Here is a 21,033-nt window from a genome sequence, read left to right as displayed (position 1 = left end):
AAAAGGCGCCAAAGATTATCCCCACGAAAACAAATTACTGGAAAGAATTCAATCCCGAAAATCAATCCCTAGTTATGGAATTGAGATTAACCTCTTACATCATGGGCGGAATTCTCCCCCAACGGCGGGATGTCCGCCGACTGGCGCCAAAGACGGCGCCAATCAGACGGGCATCGCGCCGGCCCAAAGGTGCGGAAGGCTCCACATCTTTGGCGGCCTAGCCCCAACATTGAGGGGCTAGGCCGACGCCGGAGGGATTTCCGCCCCGCCAGCTGGCGGAAATGGCGTTTGTTGCCCCGCCAGCTGGCGCGGAAATGCGGCGCATGCGCGGGAGCGTCAGCGGCCGCCGACAGTTTCCCGCGCATGCGCAGTGGGGAGAGTCTCTTCCGCCTCCGCCATAGTGGAGACCGTGGCAGAGGCGGAAGGGAAAGAGTGCCCCCACGGCACAGGCCCGCCCGTGGATCGGTGGGCCCCGATCGCTGGCCAGGCCACCGTGGGGGCACCCCCCAGGGCCAGATCGCCCCGTGCCTCCCCCCAGGACCCCGGAGCCCGCCCACGCCGCCTTGTCCCGCCGGTAAATACCAGCTTTGATTTACGCCGGCGGGACAGGCAATTTCTGGGCGGGACTTCGGCCCATCCGGGCCAGAGAATCCAGCGGGGGTCCCGCCAACCGGCGCGGCCCGATTCCCGCCCCCGCCCAATCTCCGGTACCGGAGACTTCGGTGGGGGCGGGGGCGGGATTCACGGCGGCCAACGGCCATTCTCCGACCCGGCGGGGGGTCGGAGAATGACGCCCCATGTCTCTGCGAGCGATCAGATATTTATGTCTGATTCACATGGTATACAGGATTTATAAATGATGTGGAGATGCCGGCGTTGGACTGGGGTGAGCACAGTACGAAGTCTTACAACACCAGGTTAAAGTCCAACAGGTTTGTTTCGATATCACTAGCTTTCGGAGCGCTGCTCCTTCCTCAGGTGAATGAAGAGGTCTGTTCCAGAAACACATATATAGACAAATTCAAAGATGCCAAACAATGCTAGGAATGCGAGCATTAGCAGGTGATTAAATCTTTACAGATCCAGAGATGGGGTAACCCCAGGTTAAAGAGGTGTGAATTGTCTCAAGCCAGGACAGTTGGTAGGAATTCGCAGGCCAGATGGTGGGGGATGAATGTAATGTGACATGAATCCCAGGTCCCGGTTGAGGCCGCACTCATGTGTGCGGAACTTGGCTATAAGTTTCTGCTCGGCGATTCTGCGTTGTCGCGGGTCCTGAAGGCCGCCTTGGAGAACGCTTACCCGGAGATCAGAGGCTGAATGCCCTTGACTGCTGAAGTGTTCCCCGACTGGAAGGGAACATTCCTGCCTGGTGATTGTTGCGCGATGTCCGTTCATTCGTTTTATAATCATCCAGGATTTATAAAGGCCAGCTTTCCATCCAATGCTGCCTCAGACCCAGTAGAAAGAATGCAAGAGATGGGGATCGGAAAATGCCATTGAGCCCTTTGAGGCTGTTCCGCCATCCAACAGGATCATGGATGGCCTCAACTTCGCCTTTCCTGCACCATGTCGACATCCCCGCACCTAAAGATTTAATCGACGTCTGTGCAGTAAATGCAATAAGTAGTGACCGCCAGTTAGCTAACGAACAACAACGGGTCAATTATAAATTCAAACTATATACAGAGCGCTGTAATTGATGCCTTCATTCTCAGCAGTAAGATCAAACCAGCTGCAAAAGGCCACATCTGCCCAGAGGTCCACGTGCTCGTTCGCCATTGGGCGATCAGGTCACATGATCCTTCCGAGGCACACCCCCTTAAAGAGCATAGCAAGCACACTCCGTATGAAACATACTCAAGGATTAAACATCTAGAGCTCTCTGGGGTCGAGGATTCCAAATATTCATAATCTTAAGTGAAGAAATATCTCTCCATCTCAGTCCTAACTGGCCGCATCTTAACCGTGAGACGGTGAGCTTTAATTCGAGAATCCACATTCAGGGAAATTATTTTCTTAGCATCGACCCAGGCAACCCCCTTCAGAATTTTATGTGTTGGGCTCGCACTGTTGCCTCACGGCGCCGAGGGCCCGGGTTCGATCCCGGCCCTGGGTCACGGTCCGTGTGGAGTTTGCACATTCTCCCCGTGTTTGCGTGGGTCTCGCCCCCACAACCCAAAGATGTGCAGGACAGGCGGATTGGCCACGCTAAATTGTCCCTTAATTGGGAAAAAGAAATTGGGCACTTCAAAATTAAAACAAAAGAATTTTATGTTTCAATGACATCACCTCTTGTTCTTCTACAAACGACAGAGTCTCGACCCAGTCTACTCAATCTCTCCTTATCGTACAATCCCTTCATTCCAAGATAAGATAGGCCTGAGTGTATTCTGGGAACTATAGCCCAGGGTGCCACTGTGTACTGGGTGTTCGTGACTTAGTTGGAATTTTACTGCCAGACAAAGCCTGGGTATGCAGCGACCTTAATCTCTGGATGGCGAAATGAGGCTGGACCTGCAATCTCTCGCCGACACTGGTATAACAGAGCCTTATCCGTTGCAGACAGAAGGAGGATGTCCATGCATTGCATCTTTTCCAACTAAATTAAAGCTTGGGAGACAGCCATTCCCGAGTTCATTCCCCATGCAATGCCTTGACTAGAGTCAACCTGACTGGTTTGAATTTGAACAAATGCTGGCAGTTTACTGTCCTCTGCTGCATTTTCCATGGCAAAGCCTCTACCATTCAGAGAACACTTGCGAAGCAACCAATACCCTTTTCCCACGCAGTATAACTTGTTGATTTACCTTACCACCTGTCCTGATGAGGGCCAGATAAAAAGTTTTGACAGCATGTCGCTTTTTTCGGCAGTGCTCAAGTTCTGTCCCACCAAATGACGACATTGTCACATTGCTCTCTGTGGGAGCTTGCCATGCGCAAATCTATCTGACTCAGTGGCTACACTTCAAAAGTACTCCATTGTCTGTGAAGGGCCTTAGGATATCTTGAAATCATGAAAGGCACTACACAAATGCAAAGATTTATTTTAATTGTTTTCAAGTGCTTCCATGGCCTCACCCCTTACTATTTGCAACTTCTGGGGCAGCACGGTGGCACAGTGGTTAGCACTGCTGCCTACGGCGCTGAGGACCCGGGTTCCAATCCCGGCCCTGGGTCACTGTCCGTGTGGAGTTTGCACATTCTCCCCGTGTTTGCGTGGGTTTCATTTGCACAACCCAAATATGTGCAGGGTAGGTGGATTGGCCGCGCTAAACTGCCCCTTAATTGGAAACAAATAATTGGGTACTCTAAGTTTAAAAAAGAAAAATTATTTGCAACTTCTTCCAGCCCGCCAAGATCTCTGTGCACCTCTGATTTTAACCATTCCACCATTGGCAGCCGTGCCTTCAGCTGCCCCGGTCCTTTGCTCTGCAAATCCCGCCCCAAGCCTCTCCATCTCCTTTAAAACACTCCTTAAAATTTAACCCTTTGAGTTCAGAATTGCCCCTGTAACGTGGCGTGGACTTTCTCCAATGCACGCGGTAACTTTGGCCTTACGATCAGGGGGAAGAAGGTGGAAGTAATCTGCTGGCCTGCTCCGGGGAAGCCCTATTTTGAGCCCAAAGTTTCAGTTCATGACTTGAACCTGTCAGCAGTGGATAGGTTCACTGATCTCGACAGCGCACTCCCTCCCTCTTTCTTTCTCTCTCTCTCTCTCTCTCTCTCTCTCGAGCTGTTTATTTGGATGATGACACACGTACAAGGATTACCAAAGCAATAGTATTCTTCGGCAGATTTCGAACAACAGTCCGGGAATGGAGAGGAATAAGTCAGCCTACTGAACGTCTATAGAGCAATAATCCTGCCCATTCTACTCTACACATGTGAGGCTTGGGCTGTGTACCAGCGTCAGGCCAAGGAACAGGGTTAGGCCGTACACCATAGCAGACCAAAGTGGCCCCATGAGCTGGAATGCCGCACACCGCACTGAGGCACTCACAGCAGAGCTGGGCTGGTCATGTGGCCACAATGCCCGACACTCACTTACCAAAGTGAATCTTCTATGGTGAGCTGGAGTCTGGGATGCGCTCGCCTGTCGATCAGAGGGAACACCGCGAGGACACTCTGAAGACTTTATTTGGGAGTTTGACGTCTTGGCATCCTGACATCACCCCTAAATCTAATTGTGAGGTGACATCCCCTTGTTCTGAACTCCCTAAACTAAAGAAATCATTTATGTTGATCTATCCCTTAAACATCTTCAGCAATTATATAACCTCTCGATTACATCACCCCTTAATCTTCTACACAACACAGCGTCTTGTCCATACAACTTGTACTCTACTTGTGTAGTTGTGCTACAACTGAGCACTTCAAACAGCTACTTGAAAATCGAGTTGTTAAAACCATGCCTGACCTAGTTCATTAAATCCACTGTAGCCCAGCTCCTGCCTCGTCAGCCCAAGCTCTTCAAGGTCCATGCACTTAAATCCGAGTGGGCACTGGTATCCTTCTCCATCCGGTGAGCAGTGGGTGTCGGGGATAGCTAAGTTATTCCACGTCACGTTCCTGTAGAATAGAAGAAATAGTAATTTGATAGCAACGTTATTCGAAGCGTGAGAGCAATAAGAGTGGGGGAGCGGGGAGGGGGTGGCATTATCGCCGCCGATCGCTCCACCTATTTGTGTCCAAAGCATAGAAACAGGCCATTCGGCCCATCTATTGTACGCTGGTGTTTATGTGGAACAAGAGCCTCCCCTCTCACCCCGTCAACAGCTCCTCCTATTCCTCTCTCCCTCGTGTGTTTATCCAGCTTCCCCTTAAACGTATCAACACTATTCACCTCAGCCACTCCTTGTTAGACCGAGTTCCGAATTCCCACCACCCTCTGGGTAAAGAAGTTTCTCCTGAATTCCCGAAAGACATGAGTAAATCCCACCTGACATATATGGTCTCCTCCCACCAGCGGAACCACCTTCGATGTGTCCACCCTATCAAACCCCCTCATAATTGAACTGATCTCTACGTGTTCACCCCTCAGCCTCCTCTTTCTGTGAAACAAAGAACATACAGTGCAGTAGGAGGCCATTCGGCTCATCGAGTCTGCACCGACCCACCTAAGCCCTCACTTCCACCCTATCCCCGTAACCCAATAACCCCTCCTAACCTTTTTGGTCACTAAGGGTAATTTATCATGGCGAATCCACCTAACCTGCACATCTTTGGACTGTGGGAGGAAACCGGAGCACCTGGAGGAAACCCACGCAGACACGGGGAGAACGTGCAGACTCCTCACAGACAGTGACCCAGCAGGGAATCGAACCTGGGACCCTGGCGCTGTGAAGCCACAGTGTTATCCACTTGTGCTACCGTGCTGCCCTCGTCCGTTCAGTCTTTCCTGCTAATAGTTATACCCTCTCAGTACTGGAGCCACCTTTGCAGATTAAACGGCAGCACGGTGGCGCAGTGGTTAGCACCGATGCCTCACAGCGCCCAGGACCCGGGTTCGATCCCGGCCCCGGGTCACTGTCCGTGTGGAGTTTGCACATTCTCCCTGTGCCTGCGTGGGTCTCATCCCCACAACCCAAAAGATGTGCAGGCTAGGTGGATTGGCCGCGCTAAATTGCCCCTTAATTGGGAAAATGAATTGGGTACTCTTAAATTTATAAAAACAAAATCCTCGCAGATTAATGCTTGGAATGGATCATCTCGTCTTTTCTCCACAATCCTGGTCTTCAAATACATGTCTCAATTGCCTTTCGAGGCAAAAAGGCTAAAAGAGTGGATAACACATTTTGATAAAGAAACATTTTTCTTCATTGTTAGCAAAGTTGAAACAGCCTTTCAGGCTGATAAAATCTTGGGTTAAAAAGGGTTAAACTACAAAGCCAGGTTGGATAGACGAAGTTTGTAGTCTCTCAAGTATTGAAGATTAAGGGCCGATCCATCAGAGCTATTTAAGATGATAAAGGTTTAATTGGGTCGATAGGGAGAAACTATTTCCTCTGGCAGAGAGAGTCCAGAAGAAGGGGGCAGCACATTAAAAATGGAGCCAGGTCGTTGAGGGGTGATGTCAGGAAGCATTACTTCACACAAAGAGGGAAGTGGAAATCTGGACTCTTCCTCATAAAAATCAGTGAGGCCGAAGGTTCATTGAACACCTCAAAAGCTCTGAATGGTCGGTTTTTATGGGGCAGTGGTACTAAGGATGGATGAAAAAAAACCCAGACATGCTGTCGAAGCTTTTCATCTTGCACTCATCAGAACAGTTCGCATGAATACCAAATCTCAAAGGGAACAACAATTCCAAGAGAAGAAGGTGCTGATTAGTTGACAAGTGGACTCGGGTAGAACCATTGCCATGTTCGCCAAGAAACAGTTCACTGCCAAGCCTTTGTTTATATTCAAACCAGGCAGATCAATACAGAACTGCAATGAAGCAGTAGAGGCTCCTTCATTAAATGTTTTCAAGATAAAGATAGATAGTTTTTTGAAGAATAAAGGGATTAAGGGTTATGGTGTCCGGGCCGGAAAGTGGAGCTGAGTCCACAAAAGATCAGCCATGATCTCATTGAATGGTGCAGCAGGCTCGAGGGGCCAGATGGCCTACTCCAGCTCCTAGTTCTTATGTTCTAATCAACTCTGATTGGTCAAGCCATTGGCATGGGGAATGAACCAGGAAAAGGCCCTCCCCCAAATTTCTGTTTAGTTGAAACAGGCATAATGTATGACCTGCTCTGTTTGCTATTAATTAGGCCATGAATGAATTTCTATAGACACAGTGGTTAATTAATAATCTTTATTGTCACAAGTAGGCTTACATTACCACGGAAATAAAGTTACTGTGAAACCCCCTAGTCATAGAATTTCATAGAATTTACAGTGCAGAAGGAGGCCATTCGGCCCATCGAGTCTCCACCGGCTCTTGGAAAGAGCACCCAACCCAAGCCCACACTCCCACCCTAGCCCGTAACCCCAACTCACCTTTTTTGGACACTAAGGGCAATTTAGCATAGCTAATCCACCTAACCTGCACATCTTTGGACTGTGGGAGGAAACCGGAGCACCCGGAGGAAACCCACGCAGACACGGGGAGAACGTGCAGACTCCGCACAGACAGTGACCCAAGCCGGGATTTGAACCTTGGTTGGACCCTGGAGCTGTGAAACAACAGTGATAGCCACTGTGCTACCGTGCTGCCCGGTTAGCACTGTTGCCTCACAATTCCAGGCTCCCAGGTTCAATTCTGGCCTCGGGTGACTGTCTCTGTGGAGTTTGCACTTTCTCCCCGTGTCTGCGTGGGTTTCCTCCGGGTGCTCCGGTTTCCTCCCACAGTCCAACGATGTGCAGGTTAAGTGGATTGGCCATGATAAATTGCCCTTAGTGTCCAAAAGCTTAGGTGGAGTTATGGGGTTACGGGGAAAGGGTGGGCTTAAGTAGGGTGCTCTTTCCAAGGGCCAGTGCACACTCAATGGTCCAAATGGCCTCCTTCTGCACTGTAAATTCTATGACTCTATGATATATAGCTTTTGCCATGTGTAAGTGAGCAACACAGTGTGCCTGACAGATAATTTTAAATTTGCTGTTCTTAGTAAAATCATGATGGTTTAATGAGTGTTCTCCAAGTGCAGAATCACACCTAATACTGGACACAATGTTCTGAGTTTGAAGCATGGGCTGGTTGATGCCGCGTCTGTTGCAAACCGTCGAAGGGACATGCTGTTTGTTACAATCCATCAGTCATTAGGACGTGCAGCCTGACCTGCCATCATAGCAGCACTGAAATCCGTAAACCACATTACTCATTGTGCGAGAGGCAGAATGTCAATTTGGTTTCACGGCCGCTTCCTGGTCGTGGCGAATACCACTCGGTATTGCTTTTGCATAGGAGCAGCATGAGACGGCTAGCTTCACTTGTTCCTCGATGGTTTGAGGCACCCTACCCTTCCAGAGTAGTCGGAGAAGACTGGACACTTTTCAGGACGGAAAGTGACATCCTCAGGTCTGTTCAGGAGTGTGTGCGATATACAGCGAGCAATGAGGCCTCAGGCCTGTTCAGGAGTGTGTGCGATATACAGCGAGCAATGAGGCCTCAGGCCTGTTCAGGAGTGTGTGCGATATACAGCGAGCAATGAGGCCTCAGGCCTGTTCAGGAGTGTGTGCGAGATACAGCGAGCAATGAGGCCTCAGGCCTGTTCAGGAGTGTGTGCGATATACAGCGAGCAATGAGGCCTCAGGCCTGTTCAGGAGTGTGTGCGAGATACAGCGAGCAATGAGGCCTCAGGCCTGTTCAGGAGTGTGTGCGAGATACAGCGAGCAATGAGGCCTCAGGCCTGTTCAGGAGTGTGTGCGAGATACAGCGAGCAATGAGGCCTCAGGCCTGTTCAGGAGTGTGTGCGAGATACAGCGAGCAATGAGGCCTCAGGCCTGTTCAGGAGTGGGTGCGAGATACAGCGAGCAATGAGGCCTCAGGCCTGTTCAGGAGTGTGTGCGATATACAGCGAGCAATGAGGCCTCAGGCCTGTTCAGGAGTGTGTGCGAGATACAGCGAGCAATGAGGCCTCAGGCCTGTTCAGGAGTGTGTGCGATATACAGCGAGCAATGAGGCCTCAGGCCTGTTCAGGAGTGGGTGCGAGATACAGCGAGCAATGAGGCCTCAGGCCTGTTCAGGAGTGTGTGCGATATACAGCGAGCAATGAGGCCTCAGGCCTGTTCAGGAATGTGTGCGAGATACAGCGAGCAATGAGGCCTCAGGCCTGTTCAGGAGTGTGTGCGAGATACAGCGAGCAATGAGGCCTCAGGCCTGTTCAGGAGTGTGTGCGATATACAGCGAGCAATGAGGCCTCAGGCCTGTTCAGGAGTGGGTGCGAGATACAGCGAGCAATGAGGCCTCAGGCCTGTTCAGGAGTGTGTGCGATATACAGCGAGCAATGAGGCCTCAGGCCTGTTCCGGAGTGTGTGCGATATACAGCGAGCAATGATCTGACCCATTACTCCGCAGGATAGTTTTGATTTGCTCTATTTCAGCATCATGCTCAACGGTGAACAAATGGTTCGGGCTCTATTTACGATGCTGCCGACAAGGCCAATCCGTACAGTGTGTGGAACTGTACAAATCCCAATGCCGATATTGACCGATGAATGAAGCTTGCGGGAAACGCTAGTGAAGAATCCCCCGGGACAGATTTCACAACTAGCACGTCGAGGAAAGAGAGCTCAATTGTCTGCTCGATTTCCACGGGGAATCTGAGCACAGGATGGAGCCCATTCCGCTGCGTATGGAAATCCCGACATGCAGCTGTGGATTCAAGTATATCATCGACATATCAGAATTATATAAGGGGTACGAGGTTGTCTGTCATTTCATCGAAGACACGTTTCTCATGGAAACCGACAAAGATGTCTGCGAGAGCTGGGCCTAGAGGGGATCCCATGGCAACACCATCGATTTGGGAAAAAATGATGTTGGTAAAAATGAACTCAACTGTGTGAGCTATTTCACAAGTTCAATTAATACAAATTTAGGCAATGGTGGTGTGGCTAGATTTCCATGCTATAGGGAAATGTTGAAAATGTCTATGGCACGGTAGCACAAGTGGCTAGCACTGTGGCTTCACAGCGCCAGGGTCCCAGGTTCGATTCCCCGCTGGGTCACTTGTCTGTGCGGGGTCTGCACGTTCTCCCCGTGTCTGTGTGGGTTTCCTCCGGGTGCTCCGGTTTCCTCCCACAGTCCACAGGTGTGCAGGTTAGGTGGACTGGCCATGATAAATTGCCCTTAGTGACCAAAAAAGGTTAGGAGGGGTTATTGGGTTATGGGGATAGGGTGGAAGTGAGGGCTTAAGTACGTCGGTGCAGACTCGATGGGCCGAATGGCCTCCTTCTGCACTGTATGTAAGTTCTATGTTTTTTTGAGCAGTACATTAATGGACAGGCAAGCAATGTCAGACGAGCTCTATGGCATGGCATCAACCAGAGTCCACTTGTCAACCACTCAGCACATTTCCTCATGTAGTACAATATGGTACCTTTGAGATTTGGCCTTCTAATTAGCACTGCTGCCCGACAGCGCAGAGACCTGGGTTCGATTCCGGCCGGGGGTGACCGTCTGTGCGGTGTTCTCCCCGTGTCTTCGTGGGTTACCTCCGGGTGCTCCGGTTTCCTTCCACAGTCCAAAGATGTGCAGGTTAGGTGAATTGGCCATGATAAATTGCCCCCTAGTGTCCAAAAGGTGGGGTGGGTGTCCTATCCGGCACAGGATTACAGGGGTGGGACTGATAATCTTCCCCATGGTTCTCGCGGAGTATGAGTTCCCGCACCGAGGGGTGGGGTAAATCCAGTAGGCTATGTACAAAAGCTATTTGGATAGTACGTCACCGGCTGTGAAGAGACCCAGTCGGGATCCACTGGGAGTTGCATCTAATGTAATTGTAAATAAACCAAAATTTTTATTATTACGCGATGCGGACTCTCCGTGTCCTTATTAAACTGGCGACGAGGTGTACACTGCTTTGCTGTCGATGCTACAACCGACTCGGCTGAGCCACCTCCCTGATTTTCTGAAATCAAGTTTGGAACCAATTATTTTGCCATGCCTTTGTTTGGGCGATTGGATGCATTTGACGCCAGTGATGAAGGCAGAAACTATGATGCAGAAAGGATGCGTTCTTTCTTCCGGGCCAACAACATCATGGAGAACGAGCGCCTGATGGTCATACTCTTGACGGCCGGTGGGCCGCACACATTCGGCGTGATCAGGGGTCTTGTGTACCGGGCACTGCCAGATACACACTCATTCGACCATGTTGTGGTGCAACATTTTAACCCGGCCCCGTCAGGGACCGTTCAAAGGTATTGTTTCACCGGGCAGAGAGGCCCCCCGGTGAGCCCATCACCGAGTTCCTATCGCGGTTGTGGAAGATATGATCTGATAGGCTCCTCAATCGTTTGGTCTGCGGTGTGAATAATACAGAGACACAGAAAAAACTTTTGACCAAAACCTCCCTGACTTTTCAACAGACACGAGAGATTTCTTTGTCCCGAGAGAGCGGGAACGCAGCTTCCTAGAAACACAAGGCTTGGAAGTGAACGTTTTGGGGCGTTGCCCCTCACGTGGTATCCCTACGGCCCGGACCGAACGCCGCAGCAACACCGGCCTCTGGGCGAAGGGCCAGCCGTCAAGACGTGGAACGTCCCTGGACCCGGCTGAAGGAGATTCTGGACCGTGTGCGACGTGTGGGCGCCCATCCAGGCGTGACGCAGGCAGGAGGGCGACCAACTTTCCAGGTGCCCCGGTCGAGGTAGGCGTCAGCCCCGGGGGCTTAACCTTGCGTCTAGATGACCCAGAAGAGGCTGAGATACAGTTGTTTGGCAGCGGCCAGTGTGGCCCCGATTCACATTCTGATTCAGGTGAATGGCCATTTACCAGGGGCTGGTTTAGCACAGTGGGCTAAACAGCTGGCTTGTAATACAGAACAAGGACAGCAGCGCGGGTTCAATTCCCGTACCGGCCTCCCCGAACAGGCGCCAGAATGTGGCGATTAGGAGCTTTTCACAGTAACTTCATTTGAAGCCAACTTGTGACAATAAGCGATTATTATTATTATTATGTGCTCCAAATGGACTGGGATACAGGAGCTGCCATTTCTGAGATGACGCCGAACACCTTTGATCTTATTAACGGGTGTGCACACTCTGACTTTGACTGATACGGCGGCTCATTTGGCCGCGTTTACTAGAGTGCGACTGAATGGTGTGGGGACGACGCATACTCCGGTAGTTTATGGCACCAATTGGTTCACCTCCCCCTCACCGTGGTGAAAGGCTGTGCCCCTAGCCTGTTGGGCCCTGATTGGCTGCACCAGCTGCAGTCGGATTGGTAGCATATCCTCGACATGGGTCTGTGTGAGGGTCTGAGCAAGTTCCCGGAGGTTTTCCAGCCAGGCTTGGGTACAATTAAAGACGCTGTAGCCAAGACCCAAGTGGACCCGAAGACCATCCCCGATATTTTCGTGCCTTCCGGTTCGCTACGCCTTGGGGCAGAAAGTCGAGACTGAACTTTGTCGCTTGGAAGGTTTGGGCATCGTTAGACTGGTGTGCTTCGCTGGTTGGGCAGCACTGGTGGTCCCTGTGATGAAGCCGGATAAGACATTCCCCTTCTGTGCCGACAATAACTGATGGTGAACACGGCTTCATGTTAGACCGTTGTTATGCTTTACCCCACATCGAGGATCTTTCTGCTGCATCACCCGGCGGCTGCACATTTACAAAATTAGACATGAGCAGCATCCATCTGCAGCCGGGGCTCGTCAAGTCCTCACGGAACTACGACACACGCACAAGGGTCTCTACAAGTATACCCGACTGCCATTTGGAGTAATCTGGGAGTACTCAATCTTTCCGTACCTAATGGAGAACATGCTGCGTGGATTGCTGCACGTTACGGACAAAGAGCAAAGAAAAGTACAGCACAGGAACAGGCCCTTCGGCCCTCGAAGCCTGCACCGACCATGCTGCCCGACTAAACTACAATCTTCTACACTTACTGGGTCCGTATCCCTCTATTCCCATCCTATTCATGTATTTGTCAAGTTGCCCCTTAAATGTCCCTATCGTCCCTGCTTCCACCACCTCCTCCGGTAGCGAGTTCCAGGCACCCACTACCCTCTGTATAAAAAACTTGCCTCGTACATCTCCTCGAAACCTTGCCCCTTGCACCTTAAACCTATGCCCCATAGTAATTGACCCCTCTACCCTGGGGAAAAGTCTCTGACCATCCACTCTGTCTATGCCCTCATAATTTTGTAGACCTCTATCAGGTCGCCCCTCAACCTCCGTCATTCCAGTGAGAACAAACCAAGTTTATTCAATCGCTCCTCATAGCTAATGCCCTCCATACCAGGCAACATCCTGGTAAATCTCTTCTGCACCCGCTCTAAAGCCTCCACATCCTTCCAGTAGTGTGGCGATCAGAATTGAACACTATACTCCAAGTGTGGCCTAACTAAGGTTCTATACAGCTGCAACATGACTTGCCAATTTTAATACTCAATACCCCGGCCAATGAAGGCAAGCATGCCGTATGCCTTCTTGACTACCTTCTCCACCTGTGTTGCCCCTTTCAGTGACCTGTGGACCTGTACACCTAGATCTCTCTGACTTGGATGACATGTTAGTCACAGGGACCACAGACCAGTAAGTCACCGACCGTGAAGAGACCTGGTAGGGGTCCACCGTGAGCTGTATAAACAAAGAACAAAGAATAAAGAAAAGTACAGCACAGGAACAGGCCCTTCGGCCCTCCAAGCCCGTGCCGACCATGCTGTCCGACTAAGCTACAATCCTTTACACTTCCTGGGTCCGTATCCCTCTATTCCCATCCTATTCATGTATTTGTCAAGATGCCCCTTAAATGTCACTATCGTCCCTGCTTCCACCACCTCCTCCGGTAGCGAGTTCCAGGCACCCGCTACCCTCTGTGTAAAAAAATAAATAAACCAAAGTTCTTTATTCTTACTCAGTATGGACTCCATGTGTGGGGTTACGAGGATAGGGCCTAGGTAGGATACTCTTTCAAAGGGTCAGTGTAGCCTTGATAGGCCAAATAGCCTCCTTCAGTACTGTAGGGATTCTATGAGTCTATGAATTTGCCCTGATGAGTGCAAGATGAAAAACTTCAACAACATGTCTCTTTTTACAGCAATACAGCTAAATTGCCCTTAGGTTAGATGGGGTTGCTGGGTTACGGGGATAGGGTGGAAGTGTGGACTTAAGTAGAGTGCTCTTTCCAAGAGCCAGTGCAGACTCGATGGGCCGAATTGCCTCCTTCTGCACTGTAAATTCTATGATTCTATGATTCCATGAATACCTCAAGTTCTGGACCACCAAGTGACTATTTGTATAAACGATTACGGAACCAAGGAGAAGCAATTGAAAAAACGTCTAATTGGACCGCAGAATCGGTGTGAGAGGCTGAAAATCTGCTCCTATCCCCATCATCCTAGAGTGAATATTCCTCTGAAGATTAGGCCCGCACAGTCCGTATGATGGATTTTCAGCACAGCACCAAATAGAAATCAGAAATAATCTTGAAACGACTTCAATTTCGAAACAAAACCCATCAGGTGTTTTTTCTTGGAAATAATAATAAATATTACTCAACGCAGAGTGAGGAAAACAACATTTGTAAACTCAGTGCTCACCCTGGCTGTGTATCGTTGGTCACACAATGGTAGGTGAATGTACCAAACATCTGAACCCCCAAAATTCCATACAGCAGCAGAAAGAAGAGCAGGAAAATGGACACACTCCAGATTTGTTCTCCAGATCGCCTGTAGTGAAACAATGTCATGATGTAAACGACGTACTGCTCATCATTCATAAACACTCAACAATGAGTGGGAACTAGTGTGTTAATGTTAAGAAACTACATGTAATCTATTCGTTAGAGTTGAAGTTTAAAAGTGTAAATATTGTTTTTTTTGTTTTAATAAAGTTTGTTTAAAAAAAACTCAACAATGATAGGCAGCACCGCATTTCAGTTCATCAACTGTGGTGTCGGCCACCTGCCGATCTGAAAGCTCTAAAGTCGTGGGTTCAAATCTCACTCCAAAGACTCGAGCACAAAACTGCAGGCTGCCACTTCAGCGCAGGACTGAGGGGGGGCTGCACTGTCAGGGGGTGAGATGTCAAACCCGAGGTTTTGTCAGCTCTCCCAAGTGGATGCACACGATCCCGTGACACCATCTGAAGAAGAGCTGGGTAGCTCTCCCTGGTGTCCTGGCTGTAGGGTGTCCTTGACATGACTAAACGCAAGAACAGGCCATCTCCTCGTGATCACATTGTGGGATCTTGCCGAGCCCAACCTGGCTGGCCGATTTCCCACATTTCAACAGTGAACATACTTCAATGGCGGCAGTGCACATTGAGACATTCTGCGATTGGGAAAGATGCTCTTTATTCACTCTTACTTCAGAATGTTTGTAATCCGTGAGCGTGGAAGCTCAAACCGAAAATAGATTCGAAATGCTCGAATCATGATCAGCGGCCTTGGGATTCGGAGCATGCTCAACGGGGACATCTGGTCGACTATCTGAGCTATTTCAAAGACCTGAAAAATAACAATTAAGAGTTTGCATTAGAGTTTTACACACAACTCTCGTGGAAAGCTCAATAATTAATGTCATAAAATATTTGGCACTACCTGCAATACCAGAGACACCCAAAGACAAAAGACCATAAAACCATCGAATATGCACCATCGGTCCTTCACATACGAGTTATCACCCTATGGAACAAGAGTAAATAAACCACCATCAATAAGCAGAACTGGATGAAAAAAATTTTTTTAATCTCAACGTAAAGGTAATAGTATTCAACCTCCTGAGAATTTCATTATCTTCTCGGAAAGAAAGATTTGCAAGGCTGGGAGCATTCGCTGCATATTTCATTCAAAAGAGCTGGCAGAATGGGCCACTTACTTTCCATTCGTATTAGTCTATAACGTGCGTGTTACCTACTCAATCTGATTGTCTGATGTCTGAATGCTTGCTCCCAGTTCAAAGCAAAAATCAATCCGATCTTCTTCCCCGTGGTAATTAGATTTGCAAACAAAATGCATGCGGAGTAAAAGGTTAAGGTAATGTTCTGCATCAAATTTATTTGACGTCAAACACATGGGGGATTGGCCAAGGAGTCATCTAGGTAAAACATAAAAAGTGAACCTTAAGTGAAAGTAATCAAATCACTGGTGGTGCCCGCTGCACATTTTGCGTCACTAATTAATTCATTTGGTATTCAGAACAGCAACATTTCCAAACTCTGAACGGACAGTCTGGTTTTATTTATTCCAATTGAATATGGAGTTTCTCAAAAAGATGGCACCGGACATAGTTGAACTGTCGAAGCTTGAAAGAGAATCTAGTGCTGTGTATGTCAAATCCTCTGGCATTGCTCCACAATAGTCAAATGCATCCATTATCATTAAAAAAAATCACAAAAAAATATACACTAAATCCGATAGATTTCACACACATTTTACTGAAAGCTCTCACACAAATCCAGGTTCAATGGAGAATACCCGTTCCAGTAATTGCAGAATGTCAGTGACATTTGTTGGTGATACTGCAAGGTTACTGGGGGTCACGCCATGCCCAGCACATTTTGTTGGACTGGTTGGGTTTTAATCATTAAAGAAAGGTTGGGAACACAAAATCTTAACATTGGTGAAAAGATGAAACAAGAACAAACTGCTTTTCAATTTAACCCTAACCCCCGCCCCCCCCCATTCAAAATATTAAAGCTTAAATGCAACATTCTTGCTTTTCCCCCTCTTTAATAATAATAATCACTTATTGTCACAAGTAGGCTTCAATGAAGTTACTGGGACAAGCCCCCAGTCGCCACATTCCGGCACCTGTTCGGCGGGGGTGGGGGAGGCGGTACGGGAATTGAACCCGCGCTGCTGGCATTGTTCTGCATTACAGGCCAGCTGTTTAGCCCACTGTGGTAAACCAGCCCCTTCACAAGGCCTTCTGAATCATCTCAAATCTTCACCAACCCTCCCTGACCCTTCCAAACTATCCTGAACATAAGTGGACAGCACTGTGGCTTCACAGCGCCAGGGTCCCAGGTTCGATTCCCCGCTGGGTCACTGTCTGTGCGGAGTCTGCACGTTCTCCCCGGGTGTACGTGGGTTTCCTCCGGGGGCTCCGGTTTCCTCCCACAGTCCAAAGACGTGCAGGTGAAATGAAATGAAAATCACTTATTGTCACAAGTAGGCTTCAAATGAAGTTACTGTGAAGAGCCCCTAGTCGCCACATTCTGGCTCCTGTTCGGGGAGGCTGGTACGGGAATTGAACTGTGCTGCTGGCCTGCCTTGGTCTGCTTTCAAAGCCAGCGATTTAGCCCTGTGCTATTGGCCATGATAAATTGCCCTTAGTGACCAAAAAGATTAGGAGGGATTATTGGGTTTCGGGGATAGGATGGAAGTGAGGGCTTAAGTGGGTCGGTGCCGAATGGCCTTCTTCTGCACTGTATGTTCTATGTTCTTAACAAACCTTTCCAAACCGTTCCTAATCTTCATTAACTCTGCCTAACCCTTCCAAAACATGCCTAACTGGAATTAACCCTTCAGAATCATCCCAAGGTTTCACTAATCCTCCCTGAACTCCTCCATTCACCCTCCCTAACTGTCCCTCTATGATGTTTAAACAATTAGTTCATGGGATGTGGGTGTCAGTGGCAAGGGCATTCATCGCCCATTCCTAATTGCCCTTGAGAAGGTGATGGCGAGTCACCTTCTGAAACCGATGTCGGTAAATAAGATGTAGGTACACCCATAATGCCGTTAGCAAGGGAGTCCACGATTTTCACCCAGCGACAGTGGAGGAACGGCGATTTATTTCCAAGTCAGGATGGTGAGCGGCTTGGAGGTGAACCTCCAGATCCTGGTGCTTTTATTTTGTTGTCCTTCTAGGTGGTAGAGGTCAGAGGTGGAGGGAGTGAATGTCTGGATGGGATGCCAATCAAGCAGGGCTGCTTTGTCCTGGATGGTGTTGAGCTTCTTGAGTGTTGTCGGAGCTGCGCTCATCCAGGCAAGTGGAGAGTATTCCATTACTCTCCTGACTTGTGCCTTGTAGATGGTGGAAAGGCTTTGGGTAGTCAGGAGATGAGTTACTCGCTGCAGGATTTCAAGTTTCTGGCATCTTGTAGCCACAATATTTATATGGCTAGTCAGTGATGGTAATGCCATTGAATGTCAAGGGACGATAGTTAGATTCTCTCGTATAGGAGACAGTCATTGCTCGGCACTTGTGTGGCATGAATAATACGTGCTACCCGCCAGCCCAAACCTGGATATTGCCCTGGTCATGCTGCATTTGGACATGAACTGCTTCAGTACCTGAGGAGGCGTGAATGGTGCTGAACCTTATGCATGGTGTGGAGATGCCGATGTTGGACTGGGTTGGGCACAGTAAGAACTCTTACAACACGAGGTTAAAGTCCAACAGGTTTATTTGGAATCACTAGCTTTCGGAGCGTAGCTCCTTCCTCAGGTGACTGAACCTTATGCAGCCATTAATGAAAATACCTACTGCAGACCTTATGGTAAAAGGAAGGTCATTGATGAAGCAACTGCAGAGAGTTGGGCCGAGGACACTACCCCATAGAGTTCCTGCAAGTGATGTCCTGGGAATGAGATGATAACGGAGCTAAGAGTTAACCATATTGAGGTGGTTCTGGAACCACATGTAGTCCACACCAAGCATGGATGGAAAATACCTTTCTGTAAATCGGCATTAGTGAACCAGATGGATTTTTACAAATACACATACAAACAAGGAGCAGATCCAACGAGCCTGCTCTGCTATTCAATAAGATCTGACTGCTGCCTCGACTCCATATTCTAGCCTACCCCGGATAACAATTTCAAACCCTTGCTTATTCACAATCTAGCCAGCTCCGCCTTAAAAACATTCAAAGACTCTGCTTCCACTGCCTTCTGAGGGAGAGAGTTCCAGAGAGTCTCGACCCTCTGAGAGAAAATAAATTCTCCTCATCTCTGTCTTAAATGGATGACCCCTTATTTTTAAACAGTCACGCCCTAGTACTAGACTCTCCCACAAGAGGAAACATTTACAACAATTGCTGATATTTTAGAAAGATAGAAAGTAGGTGCAGGAGTGGGCCATTCGACCCTTCGAGGCTGCACCACTATTCAATATGATCAGGGCTGATCATGCAAATTCAGTATCCCACTCCTGCTTTCTCTCCGTACCCCTTATCCCTTTAACCGTAAGGGCCACGTCCTGCTCCCTGTTGAATATATCCAACAAACCGGCCCCAACAGCTTTCTGTGGGAGAGAATTCCACAAGTCCACAACTCTCCGAGAGAATACGTTCTTCCTCATCTCAGTCCTGAATGGCTGACCCCTTATTCTTCGGCTGTGACCCCTAGTTCTGGACGTCCCCAACATGGGGAACATTCTTCCAGCATCCAGCCTGTCCAGCCCCATCAGGATTTTATATGTTTCTATGAGTCCCCCTCTCATTCTTCTAAAGTCCAGTGAGTACAAGCCCAGTCGATCCAGTCTTTCTTCACATGTCAGTCCTGCCATCCTGAGAATTAGTCTGGTGAACCTTCGCTGGACACCCTCAACAGCAAGAATGTCCTTGCTCAAACTAGGAGAGCAAAACTGCCACAATACTCAAGGTGTGGCCTCACCAAGGCCCTGTATAACTGCAGCAAGACATCCCTACTCCTCTACTCAAATCCTCTCGCTATGAAGGCCAGCGTGCCATTAGCTTTCCCCACCGCCTGCTGTACCTGCACGCCAACCTTCAGCGACTGTTCCATGGTGATACCCAGGTCTCCTCGCGCTTCCCCTTTTCCTAAACTACCACCAAAGTGGATAACCTCACATTTGCCCACATTACATTGCATTTGCTTAAGTTTCTGCCCACTCAGCCAGCCTGTCCAAGTTACCCTTCAGCCTCTTTGCATCCTCCTCACAGCACACACTGCCTGGTCACCATTACGAGGCTGGCTTTCAATTCCAGATTTTTTAATTAAATTTAAATTCCACCAGTTGCCGCAGTGGGGACTGAACACGCAGCCCTGGGGCATTTGGATTATGAGGGCAGTGACATTGCCTCTGCGCCAGTGTCTCCCCTGGTCAGGCCAGCACCAAGAATTTAAAGCTTGTGTGAATTAAAGAGTTGAGTCTTTACCTCTGTTCTCCTGAATGCTATGAGCCACTCAGAAATTATGTGTTTCTCTTGCATAATAATAACCATGCCTCATACACATCTCCCGTTGCTCAAGGCGCAAACAGTGCTGTCAAAAATCACTTCATCTCACATTACTTGTCAGTTTGCGAAAGAAAGACTTGAGTAGAAATAAAAAGCAAGTCATACACGAGAGCCATTTCCCAAAGCTGGAACGATTTCTGCGTGGTTTCACATTATGAAACAAAATGTAAAAATGAAAAATATTAAAAGCTCCTTCAGCCTTCGAATGCCAACTTAATTACACCTTTCAATAACAACCTGCATTTATTTAGCATCTTTAACTTGGGAAAAGAAACGTCCTGAGGCACTTCACAGGAGAGTTACCAGACTAAATCTGACACGAAGACACAGAATAAAGAGGTTAGGAGCATTGACCAGCACTCGACCAAAGGGGGTGGTTTTAAAGAGTGTCTTAGCAGAGGAGAAAGAGATGGAGAGGGGGAGGGGATTGCAGACCGTAGAGGCCAGGCTCCTGAAGGTATGGCCGCCAATGGTAGAACGATTAAAATCAGGCTTGCCCAAGAGGCTGGAATTGGAGAAAGGCTGGTATCAGGGACTCCGAAAAATGTTCAATATCATTAATGCGTTATATCTGGCTGTCTGTTAAGGGCTCCAGGCATGGCAGGGACATAAACTGTCTTTTAAAATATAAATTTAGAGCACCTAATTCTTTTTTTTCCAATTAAGGGGCAATTTAGCGTGGCCAATCCACCCACCCTGCACATCTTTGCGTTGTGGGGGCAAGACCCACGCAGACAGGGGGAGAATGTGCAAACTCCACACGGACAGTGACCCAGGGCCGGAATCTAACCCGGGACCGTGGCGCCGTGAGGCAGCAGTGCTAACCACTGTGCCACCGTGCTGCCCTAGGAAAATAAATTGTAATAATAATAATCGCTTATTGTCACAAGTAGGCTTCAATGAAGTTACTGTGAAAATCCCCTAATCGCCACATTCCAGCGCCTGTTCGGGGAGGCTGGTACGGGAATTGAACCCACGCTGCTGGCCCTTGTTCTGCATTATAAGCCAGCAGTTTAGCCCACTGTGCTAAACCAGCCCCTATGAGGAAAAGAAAATAGAAGGGGAGGGATGTGATTGGAATCAAAGTACAAAGTCTCTTAATTTATTCAATTTGAACATCTTCAAAGCATTGTTAGGATCAGTTACTACATTTTACAAAACCATAAAGCTTTCTACACAATTATACATTTTGATATTAGAACTAAAAGAGAGAAGATAGAT

At 48.7% G+C, this 21,033-nt stretch overlaps 1 protein-coding gene across 1 annotated transcript in view; it reads right to left on the bottom strand.

Moving 5' to 3' along the window:
- nalcn (sodium leak channel, non-selective) overlaps positions 1–21,033 on the bottom strand; it is a 282,172-nt gene that overhangs the window by 238,816 nt on the left and 22,323 nt on the right. Inside the window, exons 4-7 of the mRNA XM_072476568.1 lie at positions 15,203–15,286; positions 14,970–15,109; positions 14,202–14,330; positions 4,421–4,572 (exon numbers count right to left, since the gene is read on the bottom strand). Coding sequence (XP_072332669.1) covers positions 4,421–4,572; positions 14,202–14,330; positions 14,970–15,109; positions 15,203–15,286 — 505 coding nt within the window. The remainder of the gene's footprint in view (positions 1–4,420; positions 4,573–14,201; positions 14,331–14,969; positions 15,110–15,202; positions 15,287–21,033) is intronic.

Source organism: Scyliorhinus torazame, chromosome 15 (genome assembly GCF_047496885.1).
Source record: "Scyliorhinus torazame isolate Kashiwa2021f chromosome 15, sScyTor2.1, whole genome shotgun sequence".
NCBI lineage: Eukaryota > Metazoa > Chordata > Chondrichthyes > Carcharhiniformes > Scyliorhinidae > Scyliorhinus > Scyliorhinus torazame.
The sequence above is the reverse complement of the archived record's forward strand: the minus strand, read 5'-3'. Positions and strand labels throughout refer to the sequence as shown.